Below are 15,173 nucleotides of genomic sequence, written 5' to 3'. Positions count from 1 at the left end.
GATTAACTACCCCAATGATGTTAGCTACCTCTCTCTGTTACCCACCAACAACACCTCACTAAGACTCTGGTCTACCTAAGTTTGTCTTACTACCTGCCAACAATAACCCATGGAAGTACTTGGGTGTCTACCATAAATTCAGCAGCTACATTAGTCATGTATGGCCCATTGCAATCCCTGACATTGGACTTAAATATTATTTACAGCACCTATCACATACTCTACAGAGGTCTTGAGCACCACGATCAACACAGGTCAGTTCATCATAAATAGATGAATCAGTGGAATGAATGTGAAACCCCTAGAACGTGTGTTTAGTACTGTATATCATGTGCATGCTTATGGGCTGCAGCTGTGGAATTCGACAGGACCACCATTTCAATTAGCAGGGCTTGCCATCTTTCCCCTCGTCTTCATTCTTTTATGACATCATATTTCACAGTGTTCCACACATCCTTCAACAGAGGGGGGGGGAAATATAGCCTGACGACTCAAACAAAATTATTTCCGCTGCTCTGTTGTTCGCAACATAACGCCTGGCTGTTCTGCCACCCCTAAGGGAGAGGGAGAAATTTTCTGCCCTCGTATTCCCCACATATCTAGAATATTCACAGTAAGCAAAATGTTGTTGAAAAGACATCTAAAACAAGTATTTTCCAGACATTTTAGGTTCTGAATTAAAGTTGAAAATACATATTTTCCGGACATTTAAAATATGAATTTTCCGGATGTTGAAATCAGGTTCATTTTCAGTTCTGAATGAAAGTTGAAGGACGTCATTTATAGACGTCCACTTTTGGACCAAATCAAGGCCTGTCCAGACCGGACCAAATCTGAGCCAAACATCGATGTCTATGATTGGTTTGAGGCTGGTCCTGAACGCACATAAAAAAAAGATGTCCGGACAGGATGAAAGAAAAAGACATCCAAAAGATGTTGGCATCTGTCTGTGCTTATTGGGGTGTAGCCTACAGTGTCAGCCCGCAATGGAATTGTATGAATGTCCATCCATGTAGTTGGCCTACCATTTTGTAAACCAGGCAGTTGCATTGGCTTTATTATTCCTGATTTGCAGCGATGCAACTCTCCAACAGCATCCTGGAGAGACACGCTGGGAATGGACAAGCCAAAACATTTATGCCCCTGCCTTTGACAAAGTAGGCACTGCTTATCACAGGGCGGAATCAGCGCTCTTCAAAAAACCCATATGGCACATGTTGAGAGAAATTGTCATTGTTTTGGGGCAGAATTATGTGAGGTTTTATGTGTTGTTGAAGGTGTGTCTTGGTCAGTTTAGCTCGGAAAATGCCGCCCCCGTCAATCTGCCGCCATAGACGGCTGCCTAATCCTGCCTACTGGGCAGGCCGGCCCTGGTCTGAGACTGCCATCATTGAAGTAGTTTGTGGTGACGAGGGGCACTAGGGGGGTTGTACAAAATAAAGTCATCAGCTGTGGATCGTCTCTAACCAATCAGAGTATCAAAGCCAATAATGAATTTCAAAACCTCCGTGTTCTGGCTCTGGCCCAACCCATCGGTTTCTGGACCAATCAGACAGCCCTGAATGTGTTCGCATTCAGTGAAGGGTCAGAGAAGTACTCAGTGCGGAGAAGAAATGGAGAATAAACTAACGTCCATGGGCGTGGCATAGAGTTTGGCCGGAGGGAGGAGTCTGGGTAGCCAAGCAACTCAGTGCGGAGAAGAAATTGAGAATAAACGAATGGGCGTGGCATAGAGTTTGGTCAAAGGAAGGAGTTTGGGTAGCCAAGCAAGGGGAAATATGCTTTGAATGTCATGTGGTTCCCCCTAAGGATAGAGGCCTGCTGCACGCATGAGATCAGACGGATAGCTAAACACAAACATATGATAAACGTTTTCCAAAATGATTGGCACCGTTGATAAAGTTGTAAATATTACAAATACTGCCCTATATTCTATGCAAAAAAATAGGATTATATTCTGTTATACTAATACAGTTGTTCAGAGAAAGATTTTGTTCAATACAATTCAATACCTCACCTTGCAAGGATAACGGCACTGAGCCTTTCTATAAGACGTTTTATGAGATTGGAGAGCATATAGGGAGGAATCTTAGACCATTCCACAGAATCTTTAGAGATCCTTGATATCCTTTGTCTGCACTTATGGACGGCCCTCTCAATTTGAAGGGCAGGTTTTCAATAGGGTTCAAGTCTTTGTGGATGTTGATGTGTGCTTGGAGTTATTGTCTTGCTGGAAGATCCACTTGCGGCCAAGTTTCAGCCTCCTGTCAGAGGCAACCAGGCTTTTGGCTAAAATCCCCTGGTACTTGCTAAGGTTCATGATGCTGTTGACCTTAACAAGGGCTCCAGGACCAGTGGACGCAAAATAGCCCCATAACATCAAAGATCCATCATCATATTTTACAGTAGGCACGGAGTTATTTCCTCATATGCCTTCCTCCTTCGAAGCGAAACCCACCTCTGGTGTGCATGCTCAAAGAGTTATACTTTCATATAATCTGACCATAGCACTGGTTCCAATCCAAGTGCCAATGGCGTTTAACAAATTCCATGATGATGAATAGTTTAACCACCGGACTGCCTGTCAGCAATGCACCCCTAAAGTAGAGCACGGAGGGGCCCCCCAAAATAATCGCCACCCGCCGGCCAGTCGACTGGTCCGTTAAAGGGGCCCTGATGGCTATCAAAGGGTTTTATCTGGGTAAATATGTGAGTAATTGGAGCAATTTGCCACCTGTGTGATGCGTCTAGGTAGGACGTTCGGCCCTGGTTCCAGGGAGCAGCAGGAACCAGATGAGAGAGAAATGGGGGGGAGCTGGCTGCTTATCCAGGACAATATCCCCACAGCCAGATGAACAGGTGCTGTGTGACATGCGGCAGCATGAATAAAGCCCCCGCACTGTAACACATGCTCTCTCCACCTTTTCCTTTCAGCCTGTATGCAACCGGGCCCTGTGTTTAGATTCCCCTACTGTATGCCATAATACAACCTTGTCTTGACTGGGTCTTTTGAACGTGACATTGTTGTGAAAGGTCTTTGAGGGAGAGATGGGGAAGTATCTGTTAAGAGATGTGGGGTTTGAAGTCGGGCCTAGTTTTTCTAGTTTGGCCACCTCAAATTGTGTAACTGATTAGTTGGCTCATTAATTAATATTGGATTGTTGAAAATGGTATGTTTCATGTAAAGGATTTGAGATCAACTACTAGCTCTGGTGTCATCCAAGATATCATCTGAAGAGAGAGCCATCTATGTCCTGGGAAATTGTCAAAAGGTCATAGATGTCATGGGCATCACTTTCACCTTGGCTTGCTTGAGACGGCACACCAAACTGTCCCAGGCTTACTCAAGCCAACAAAAATGTTAACTTTTGTTGCACATAGTATCACTTATTGCCTCATTAAATCCATGACTGGCCTTCTTACAGTAATATAAATGTTATGCAAACATTCAAAAATGAATAACACTTTTTTTTTGGAACAGCATCAGTGTTTCAGTCAGATGAACCGTTTCACTCTCATGATTCTCATTTCCACTCTAAACCAAAATCAGCAAGACATTCAGATGAAGGTGCATGTTGACGCCGTATGAAAGCCGGTGCTGAGAGCTGATAGTGATGAGTTGAGCAGCACATCACACAGGTTAGTATTGGTTGGCAAAGCTCCACAGCTGTCGGGTGCAGCACCGTAAGAGGACACTGTTTTCTCATTTGGAACATGAAAAATGATATATTTTTTTTTTTTCCCCCAGACATGAATGAAAACACCGCTCTCATTGGCAAGCTTTCGTTATGGGAACGTGCCTCTACTGGCCATTATGAATGGGTCAAGTAGTGTGTTGTTGCTCAGCTATCTCACTAAGGAGGTCATAGCCCCATGGAGGTTCAGTATGAGAATACTGTATTTCTTTTTTTTACCCATAAAGAGGGGTTTAAGATGAGCTACTGTTCCCTTTTAATCTTATAACAGTATGACATTTTCATATTGCAATAATGTGACGTGGTCTACACCTTTATTGCCTAATTTAGTGTCTGTTAGAGGTTTGATTCACCTTAGTTTTAATCTAGCACGCTCTTGAAATCTCAAAGACAATGTTGATAATTTCTCTCAAAAATACACACAATTTCCCCCAATTTCCTGCCCATAGAGAGAGCTTCCTGGAGACTTGTTGTCGTTAGAGGTTCTGTGATTAGCTGGTGACATAGAGGCTGGGAAGGGTTGGTAATTAGGGATAATGACAGGGAGTGTAAAGATGTTTGTTGTCCACCACCCAAAAGGGGCCTTTCCTCAAGTCCCTGCCGATTTGGAGGAAGTCAAAACAAGCCCTGCTAATTGCCGTCGCTCACTGACTTTGTAAGCACAAAGACAGCAGGAAATGTGTTAAATATAAATAAAAGGAAGCACAAGGTACCTGCTTCTGTTCAACAGACCTGATGTTGCAGATGAAAGTACACAGATGGCATAGCTACAACAGCACTAAGGCATCGCTCTGTGTCAGGAATAGTTTCCCCATAAATAACACTTTATGGTTACCACATAAAACAGAATATAAAACATTAGAAATATCTGTGGGCTTACATGCAGCCCTGGGAGAAGCCAAGAGGTTGTGAGTAAATAACAAGTGGGCAGGGAATATCTTTACCTCACTCAGTCTACAGCATTCCTCCATATACTCCTCCAGGCTGTCACTCGTCGTGCCTTTCCTCAGAGGCCGCTGCTCAAAGTCAACCCCTGTCATATCGTCACAGGCCCCTGTAGAGCACTGTCTCCTGGGCTTTGTGTTCTCTGAGTTGACCCCCTCAGTTACAGCCTTGTTTTCACCCAGCTGCTCTGAACCCCCTTTACCGTCCTCAGTGGGGTCCCTCAAGGCTGTGTGCTGGGCCCTCTCCATGTCTATGTCCTTCTCAGTTATATGAAGGTCTACCCTCTCAACTTCTGTGTTGAGTTCAGCCCCCGACTCCACCATATCACACTCCTGCACAGCACTGTCTGCAGTCATACATGGTGTGTCTCTCATATCCTCTGTTTGTTTGGTGTCAGAGCACTGGTCAAATGTGAGGAGTGGTTCTGGGGTAGGGACAGGAGTGTTGAGGTTACAGGAGTCATAGGAGGGTTCCCGGCTGTGGACCACGAAGCTCTGCTCCGAACCGGTGGGTGTGGAGGGAGAGTTGGTTCCACTGGGCAGTTCCACCCCAGAGTCCTCTGACTCAAACTTGTACAGCCTGGAAAGCTGAGAGTTTGAGAAAATGTTTGACAGGTAGTCTGAGCTTGACTCCATCAGGGACTGTCCAGGCATGTTATCCAAGTCAGCATTTCTCTCCAAGCCTTTGACAGGCTCTGAGATGTCCTGCTCAGAAACTGACATGGCGATAGTGGATGAAGAATCAACAGCGTTGTTGAGGAGCTTCTCATGGAAGTTGTTGAAGAGCTTCATCTTGGTCAGGATAACCTCATTTTCCAGCACATTGTCCCCCTTTCCTGTGAATAATGAGAAGCATTATTAGTAAAACAGCCTTTTTTTGTGCATTACCAGAGTTGCCTATTTCGAATGTTCCCACAAGTCACTTCAATTTCACTCCGTTAACCCCAATGAAATGAAATAAAATGCAAAATAAATACTTGAGTGAATGCCAGTTTTCAAGTGTTGCATAGCAGTACCCTAAGGGCTTCGGAAATACCATTGTCAGAATGCTAACTCTTTCAAAGTTAACTCTTTCAGATTAAAAAAACAGACATAGAATATCTGTGAACATCCCTAACACCTAATTACAATATCTCTTTCCTAAGGAGAGTGGATGTCAAAGAGTAAAATGTAAGACACAGAAGTTGAGAGGGTAGACTCAAGCATTTGAAAAAAAATCTCTCTTCTTGTGTATGCGGGATTATGGTGTTTTTATTCCAAAAGACTCACAGTTGCATGTCCAATTCCTGTGACCATGAATGACACAGATGTACTGTCAAAACATAGATCCAAGAGATTTTTGAGGATCTTCCTGTGAAACCTGAGGACTGGTTTTATACCATCCAGCATTCTTCAACTCGGAGGTACACAAATACCCTAGGGCACATTATTTGTCAGTGCCCCACACTGGGCTGTCCAGCTTTGATCTTAAGGTCCAGTTAATACCATTATGGGGCACTCGAATGTGACATCTCCGCTTTCTCGCCACGTGCAATCTGATACTCATCGCTGTCAATCAAACGTTCTTTTTTTCACTTACCTTGAATTCCAGAACAACAAACGTACATACCACCATATCCTTGAGCAGCGAAGAGGTTTTAATTAAATATTAGTATTACTCAATTAAAAAGGTTTAGTCCTGTGCTGCAAATCTAACCCATAAACCTTTCTGGTATAACATAATAGTAGATTGTTAGATCAAACTTCAACAATAAAGAAGGTTTGGGGAATCGCCACTGTTTAAATTGAATATCTGGCCCATAGAAATTTGAGATTAAAAAAGTTATAAATCCAGTGATTTCATCCACTTTAGAGGGAACTTTATTAAGGGGGTGGGGGATGGAGGACACGTTTTTTAAAACTAAAAGACTAGTAAAACTAAAGTATTTTGAGTATCAATATAAGTTGAATCCCAGTACCGCTCACAGAAACAAAACAAAACCTTCTAACATGATGCCTACTTAAGGAGTTGTGGTGCGTCATTTAAGTATAAACACTAATAGGGTAATTGCATCTCTGGTTGTTAGGAAATGAGGCAGGCGGACATTGTGATTGGAGGGGAAGAGACATGGGTAGGATGATAAATAATGAAATTCACAGGAGCTCAGGCTGCGTTATATACCCGAAACCTATTTGGCAGGAAATGAGTCATTGAGCTGAGTACACAAAACTGATTGGAAGTAGGTGTAACCACCACGATTTATTAAAACATCAACTGCCAAACTATTTGGAAACGGTGATGTGTCAGATTTAAAAGCAGCCAGTCCATTACATTGTAATAAATCATGACAGTGATACGGTTTCCCTCCTTTAGAAGTTAAATGAATGAGTTATTGCTTTATTTAATGATTTTAGTATGGAATTAAGTTTGAATTTCAGACGGGTATATGAGGTGGAGATACCTCTACCATGTTTGTTTGCAGCTTTTTCTCACAAAACAAAGCCCGTAGTTTTTTTTATTTCACTGTGAATAACATCCACAAAAATCAAAGTGCACCCATGTTTTTCATGAGAAAAATAAATCTGTTGTGATAATATTGTTTTGGGAATGGATAGTGGCTCTGCCAAAACAATGATAGGACCAAATAAGATTGAAATGCTATCAGACTTGGTTCTGGCTCAGGTCTCTTCCCATTCAAAATGTCTGTGTTTTCCCAATTATTTTACATGTACCGAAATTGTCCAAAGCTAGTGGATCAAGGTATTGTGGAAAAGTTACGTGGGGTTTTCCAGATCACAAAGTTAGCCTCTTGAAAAGATTCATAAATGATACTGTTGCTCAGTGCTGTCAAGGTGGGCATTAACTTTAACATTAGTATCAGAAGACAATACTTGCATATACAGTAAAGCGTAGCCTACATGTGTCGTCTCATTCGAAATCCCCAGTTTTATGTGCTCAACTAAAGTACATTCAGTCAAAATCCCAATGTTTATTTAGCTACATATCATTCCTATTAATCCCCATAATTGCATGTGTTGTACATGCGTCATTTGGTATGTCTCACCTGATTTGAATGAGATGTGTATTTTCTTCATGCCACTCCCATAGTGCTACTGTTACATGTGGAAAGAATTGCACTAGCTCAACTCAAGACATCGTATTCCCAAAACAAATTCTTGCAGAGGAGGCAAGGAAACGTATTTCCTGTTTCCGTCAAATGTAGCACATGACTTTTTCCACCGTGGTCAGAGAAAAAGTACAACTACTTAGACACTGTTCAGGCCCTATTGTGCCCAAGATGATCAAACAACATCAGATAAAAGACTAGTATCAGTGTGGGTTATTTCTGAGGTAAGTCGTTCTTGAACATGTCCCTGGAGTATACAGCCTTTGATCCAGCATGTACACTAAGTCCCAAACCAAGCTCATATAGGATCATATGGTGCTTCCCTGAATAAAATAAAGTAATAACAAATTTAAAAACAAACTGAAAGACACATTTAACCAAGCCCTGTCGCTCCCAGAGGAACACACAGCATGGACACTCCTGAAACCTCAGCAGTCCAAACAGAAGTATGTAAATGGTTGTCTAGGATGGTCCTCAAGGTATGACTGTACTGTAAAACAACTAAGAAATATCACATGTATACCCGTTTACAGCAGCTCCCTAAGCCTTGATAAGGCGGTGGTCCCTTGGGGGAGATACGAGAGACTGCAGTCCATGTGTAACTCCAGCAGCACAGCCCTGACTATCTCTTAATTGGCTTTATCAAGTCAGTCTACAGTCAGTCGTGTTATCAACAGGAGTGTAATGGGAACTGGTGTATCTCACACAGTGGTAACAGAGATAAGAAGGAGTAGATAGTTAAAGAGCAACACTAATGATCTCCTGCATAACGACTACTGTGCTGCACTTCATCTTATATACTCTCAGAAAAAAAGGTGCTGTGTAGAACCTTAAAGGGTTCTCCGGCTGTCCCAGTAGGAGAATCCTTTGAAGAACCCTTTCTGGTTCCAGGTAGAACCCTCTTGAGTTCCATGTAACATGGAAACCAAAAGAGTTCTGCCTGGAACCGAAAAGGCGTTTCCTATGGGGGCAGCCGTAGAACCCTTTCGGAACCCTTTTTTTCTAAGACTGTAGACAGACATACTGCACAATATGTAGGCTGTTGTATTTTGGGTTGAAAGTTACAACATTTTTGTATTTACTATACTGTAAACAAAGCTCCCCAACTGCCCCCCCCCCCCCCCCCCCCCCCCCCCACATTGCCTTAATGTTTAGCAGCCAATATATTACTCCCACAAGCAGTCATACTTAAAAGTTCCCTGACCTCCTAGGTGGGTCGTTCCACGAAATATGTGCCTTTTGCGTCCTTCTGATATTTTATGTAGAAGTTGTGCACAAGTATTACATTTTAAAAGCCTGTTATATTAAATGAAGTGCCCTTTAATATAGACCACATGGAAAATTCAATAAATCAGATTTTGAATATGAATTAAGACTTGCTAACGTGCCAAAATCCTGCATTTTGATATGTCCCTCTGTACATCCTACTGTATGTGAATTCTAGGAGGATTATAACCCACTTAACCCCCAACATTTCTCCATGTTTTCACCACCATTGTAAAGCCCTAGGTATTTTGTTGTGAGTTAAAGCAGGTGAGCTGGTTCTACTCTTTTTGGCCACTTTCTGGTATTTTGTCGAGCATAACACATTAACCCTGTTACGAATAGAACGACAGGCTAAAAAATGTTTTTGTGAAGTTTGCATTCAATTGCCTCTCCCTGTTGCACACAAACGGCTTCCATTCTCCCTGTCACAAGGGGATTAATGGCTGATTTAAGATAAAGTCGTCAACCCTGTTACTTTGTTTGGCACTTATTATAGTCATTTTTAAATGTAACTTCTTCTTATTAAGTGAACATATGCTCTTTATGATAGTATATTAAATGTAGGTGAAATAAAACCTCAAAAGGCACCTAATTGGTGAAACAACCCAGGTATTGATATCCACTAGTCTTTTAAAGCAGTGCTGGGCTTGTAATTGAGCACAGGGGTTTGCTGAAGAAGGGACATGTTTGCTGTTGGCCATGAGGAGAAAATAATCTGCATCCAAATCCCCCTGGATTTTCAATTAACGACCTAGAGACCTGGGTCTCTGTTCAGATAGATCAAACAGCACCTCGCCCAGCTCCAGGCAGCTTGGAATGTGAATAATGCAATATATTGTAAGTAACCAGGAGTATGAACATAGTGGAGTTATGTGTTTTGTCAAATACAAACAAGATACTGTTGTGTAGAGACCCTATTTTCCATTCCGTTTTCTTCCTTAACCTCGACCACAAACTCTTTATTCAAGAACTTATCTTTCAGAAGAAGTGTTGGAATGACTGAGTTGGAGAAGTTTACCAGGTTTTGGTCAACTGGTTTTGGCTATAGGTTTTCACTCAATAGCCAACCGAAGTGGTAGTGTAGTGGTTAAGAGCGATGGTCTGAATTGCTCCTGTAAGTCGCTCTGGATAAGGGCGTCTGCTAAATGACTCAAATGTAACATCAATCATGCAAAGGTTGCTATGCTTCAGGTTGCCTACACAGAATAAGCTTAGAGTAAACCATTTGTGAAGTCCCTTTATCCAAGCCATCTTTTCTCAATCAACAACATTAAGAGAAAACGGATCCATTTGTCTGTGACTGAACACACCAGGAATTTATTTTCAAAACCAAGACTGTGGAAATTAATAAAAGCTGGAGATGAATAAAAAACATTCTGTAATGGATTAAAGTAAATAGAGAATTTTGTTCAAGAAATGAGAATAACAATCTTTCTTTGAGAATAAACTTTTTTTCTGTTTTCTGCTCGGTCTATGCCTTGTTGTCATACATTTTTTATAAATGCAGTAATTGCCAGTTCCTCTGAATTAGCAGCAGACAAAAACATGGGACCAGAGTGACTTTAATTACACACTGAAGTCACCTTGCTTATTCAACCACTTAATCCTACTACTGCCATTGTGACACAATCTGCTTGGTTTGATCCCACAAATCACCAGGTCTTACACCCAAGCAGGTGTCAACATCTCCCAGGTGTCATCATAGGAAAGACAAAGCAGATCTGAAATCCTACACTGTAATTGAACAGGCTCAGCGGAGTCAGCCCGTTTCCAGCAAGGCTGAGTAACCCCACACATGTAATTAGGCTACACACTGTCCGCCCCTCTAGACTCGTATTTAGCCTCCTTTCTGTCAGAAATGACAGAGTCAGACGTTTTGCCGCAACATTAATTTAACATTCCAGACGTGTAGTATAATATTGTCGTTCAGGTTGGCCAACCAAAAAAAGTCATTTGAAAATCAACTTTACAATGATCTCACTAAAGGAGAGTTTCGATAAAGCAGATGGATTGCCCTGCTGCCCTCCCAAATGCCTGGAGCCTCCACTCTGCTGTGAGAACAAAGGTTTAAGCTCCTGGGTGGCTGTCACTCCCTCACAGAGGGAAAACACATCCAGCCAGCACCACTGTGTTGCCAGAGGCTGGTGGGATTGGGAGTGGCTAAAATATGTGCTGTAAGGAGAGGTGACATCCGTCCCTCTTCTCTGCGGTGTGGGTGTGTGATGTGGGTGTGCGTGTGTGATTGTTTCCTCCATTAGATATCACGGCTCCTCCCTGAGGTGTGTTGACCTGTGTACGTGCAGACTCAACATTCTACTACTGCTCTCTCCCTCAAGGGTAGAAGCTGGAATCCCAACAAACAGATGATTTATTACTAGAGCATGACAGATTGTTGTTAAGCTGAGCATATACATTTGAACTGAAAGTCTCCCATTGCTTCAACTAGGCCAAGAAGAGCTACAACTGAAGTTTTTTTTCCACTCACTGAAAAGTGCGTATTCCTCAACAACTTTATCTACCCAAGCAAGTGTGCTCTTCATAATGGAAGGGCAGGGCACATGAGCTCCCCACTGGCAACACACTGGTTGAATCAACGTTTTATCCACCACATTTCAATGAAATTACGTTAAACCAACGTGGAATAGATGTTGAATTAACCCAGTGGGTCAGGCTCTGGGCGATGGCATGTGTAAGCCCTGGGCTAAACTGTTCATTCCGTAAGTTTCTTGGATTCTAAGTGGAAAGGTCATAAACAGGCTGTGACAAGCCTGCAATTTTTACAGCCGGGGGGTTTAGCAGAATGTCCATTCTCTGTTAGCACTTTGGGTGGTCACAAGCCTGCTGATAGACCTTCATTCCCACTACTAGTCATTAAGTCACTATCATCATTTTCTTTTTTTGCAAGGTTCACCCTTAAGTTGTTTATGAAGTAATGGTAACTGGAGGTGAATCCTCAAGAGCCACATTTATAATTCTAGGACAACACAATTATAATTCAATTGACCCATGGAAAACAACATTTTCCAACATAATTTCCACTGCAGTTCAGGTGACAGAAGCCATATGTCCTATCTGGTGAGGTGTGAAATACCGCCACACAACTTCCATCTCACTCCTTCCCCCCATCTCTTGCCCATCCTAAACCCAAGGAAGCCAACCAGGTATCTTTTCAGCTGCATGTCTCTCAACACACAGGCCTGGTATCTTTTCTCCCTTTCCACCTCTTCCTTGGACGTGGCGTCGACCCTGAGGAGGGATCCCAGACTCCCTTTATCAACGTGAGCTAGGAGGTGCAGGGGCCCCGCTCCCCACTCCCCACTATCGGACGCCCTTAGGATAAGACAAGAATGTGCAGGAGAGCTAACGCAAGTAAAGTCTCCTTGGGGCCAGTTTCCTCCGACAGGAGGTCTGGTGTTTGAATCCTCCCACAATCCCCCTCACCAACCAACTCAGTTTACCTCTTAATTGAACGCAAATCAACATGAATATGTTTTAATAGGTCATTCCCAATTTTGTTGGATGTTGGATGAATGAATCCTATATTGACACAGCCATTGGCTTTTTAACCTCTTGAAAAAGAAAAGGATGATTTTGCTGACCATTACATCCTCAAAAGTAATCCACGAAATGCAGATTTTTATGACCGATAACCCTATGAAATGGCATTTCATCCAACCACTAACAGGCATAAGTGTGTTGTCACTGTTGTGATCATCATTCATTATTGTGGCAGGATCACACTGGAAAAAATAGGGCATCAAGACACAGTTCATACATAGTTGAAGAAAATGTGTAGAGTACTCTCTCACTCCCTTCAGGTTCTCAAATAACTCAGGATCTGAAAAATTCCTGTCACCCTTTCCAAACAGGATGATTCCATATAGCAGTGAATTCCACTACGTGCCGTTCTGCCTGGCTCTGAGTCAGGGTGATGAATATGGGGAGAGGAAGAAGGGACAATTCATTTGTGGAATGCTACAATGTTAAAAAAAATGTCAAACATTACTAAGTATTTGCTCAGGGAAACTATGCACAAAGATAGAGCCAAGGACGTTTTCTCAATGTTAGCTCCTTTTTCCCGAGAAGAAATACAATGTCATTGTAATTCACAAACAGTTTTTGAGACAATCCTCTTGCTGTGAACTAAACAGTGATCAAATGACAACAATAGGACATCACAAGAATAGACCAATAAATGCCTTGTCTTTATGTACTGTTCACAATGTGAGCGTTATCTTTACAATGGGCCTTTTCTTCCAATCCAAGGATCATGACAAACAACGTGATTCCTGCCAAGGAGGGTCTAAGCTCTTTCACATCTACAACAATGCTGGGAATTTTCTGTCTCAGGACAAAACAAATTGAGGATCTGGGGGGGGAACAATCCTTCCCAACAGGTGTGGAGGACATACTGTACATAAGCTGAGATCGTTATCTGATAGAGGCGGATTCTTGGAATGCAGAGAAATGAGAAGTGGAAGAAAAATGAGGAGTTACACTGTATCACAAGGGCCCCATAGATTATGTGACTATCAACAGGTCCTAAAAACAACATCACTTTGTTTTTGTGTCAGGGTATTTGAAACTTTTTTTTTCCTGAAACACACCACATAAAGCTTTTAGTCTGCTGATTACCATATGTAATCTAATATTCTCCAGACATGAGGATGAGGATTGAACGTGTGTCACAGTCCTGTTTAGAACAGATCCACAGCACAGACTTTTAATGTCCCTTTTCCGTTAGGTTTTGTTATTTCATGACACTGCTCGAGTTTTGAAAAGTCAACCTACTTGTTCATGGCACGTCTGTACAAGATGCCTCGCTTTAGCTTGGGGCGTATATAACAAACAGATGGTACACAAATTAGGATTTTTTTTTTTTTATGTCACTCCCCAATGGTAGCAATTACATTTATTGACATTGGAAAGCAAAGTAATTGTTTTGTCTGGGCTTCAAAATAGAACCATCCTAGGCTGTGTAATAAAAGAGCATACTCTGGCTTATTCTAATCAAGAGACCATTTATACTGTATCAAGTCCAGTTCTCTTCCGTCAGCAACCTTTTAAGTCTACCACAAACCTTTTAAGTCTACCACAACATGCATCCTTAGTCCTTAATAGAACTGCCAAAGAGGTAACACGGCCACTTTACTCTCCTCAGTTTACTGAGAAAAGTCCGTGTGGATGTGAGACAATATATGTTTGCTTTTGGATATGAGGAGTTGTTCATGTGATGAGACAATTAGTCTCCTAAAATCCAGACACCATAAAAGCCCACTGCTGTTAACTAAAGACACCCTCTACCTTCAGGCTGAAATTACACCTCTGTCTCCAACCACAAAAACACATCCAGCAGACACTCAAATTACAAATTGTGCTAGCAAATCCAGCTGCTATAGACAGCTGGTAGGATGAGACGTCATGATGGCATAAGAGATAGAGACAGGTTACATGAAGTGTACTATACCTTTCCTCCAGGGGGTCAGAATGGCAAAGGACTTCTGCCAGCTGAATACCATGCTGGCTTTAGTCCTCTGGCTCATGAATGGAATTCCACAGGTTCAGAAAGTGCAGAAAAAGTTAGTAAAATACTCCCTCCTCCTCAGCCTAAAAAACAGCAGTCAAGCACTCCTCATCCCGTCTTGTTATTTGTCTTATTTTCTGCTTACTCCAGCTCCTCTGAGGCTCTCAAAGTAAACTTCAATGTTCAGTTCTGTGGTTGGCATCTGTTGTCACAGGTCACAGAGCTGAGGCTGTTCCCTGTTTGGGTCATGTTGCCTGACTGCTGCCTACCTGTCTGCCAGTCTGTCTGGTAGCCTGCCTGTGGCGTGTTGCGTCTGTGAGTGTGTGTCAGTGTGCTTCACTCCTCCATCAGAGGAGAGAGAGGGGCCGGCCTCAACAGACAACACGCACAGAGTCGCTGGGAGGAGTGGCAGCCAGCCAGAGGGAGGAGGGAGGGAAGAGTGGTAGGAGGAGGGGGGAGAGAGAGAGGATGGAGAGAAGAGAGGGAGGAGGGGGGAAGAAAGAGAAGAGGATGGGGGAAGGGAGGGAAGATGGGAGAAGGAAGAGGATGGGAAAAGACTATGGAGAAGCCAGGGACTCCAATTCATCCTGAGGGTGAGGGGATAGAGGAGATCGATTGGCAGATGTAGTATTATTCA

At 42.6% G+C, this 15,173-nt stretch overlaps 1 protein-coding gene across 1 annotated transcript in view; it reads right to left on the bottom strand.

Moving 5' to 3' along the window:
- Window positions 1-14,954, bottom strand: part of LOC110527930 (uncharacterized) — a 29,012-nt gene extending 14,058 nt beyond the window's left edge. Inside the window, exons 1-2 of the mRNA XM_021609567.3 lie at window positions 14,480-14,954; window positions 4,640-5,475 (exon numbers count right to left, since the gene is read on the bottom strand). Coding sequence (XP_021465242.2) covers window positions 4,640-5,475; window positions 14,480-14,555 — 912 coding nt within the window. The 5' untranslated portion in view covers window positions 14,556-14,954. The remainder of the gene's footprint in view (window positions 1-4,639; window positions 5,476-14,479) is intronic.
- Between the last annotated feature and the right edge of the window lie 219 nt (window positions 14,955-15,173).

This window comes from Oncorhynchus mykiss, chromosome 1 (assembly GCF_057628025.1).
Source record: "Oncorhynchus mykiss isolate SJ-2025 chromosome 1, ASM5762802v1, whole genome shotgun sequence".
Lineage (NCBI taxonomy): Eukaryota > Metazoa > Chordata > Actinopteri > Salmoniformes > Salmonidae > Oncorhynchus > Oncorhynchus mykiss.
The sequence above is the reverse complement of the archived record's forward strand: the minus strand, read 5'-3'. Positions and strand labels throughout refer to the sequence as shown.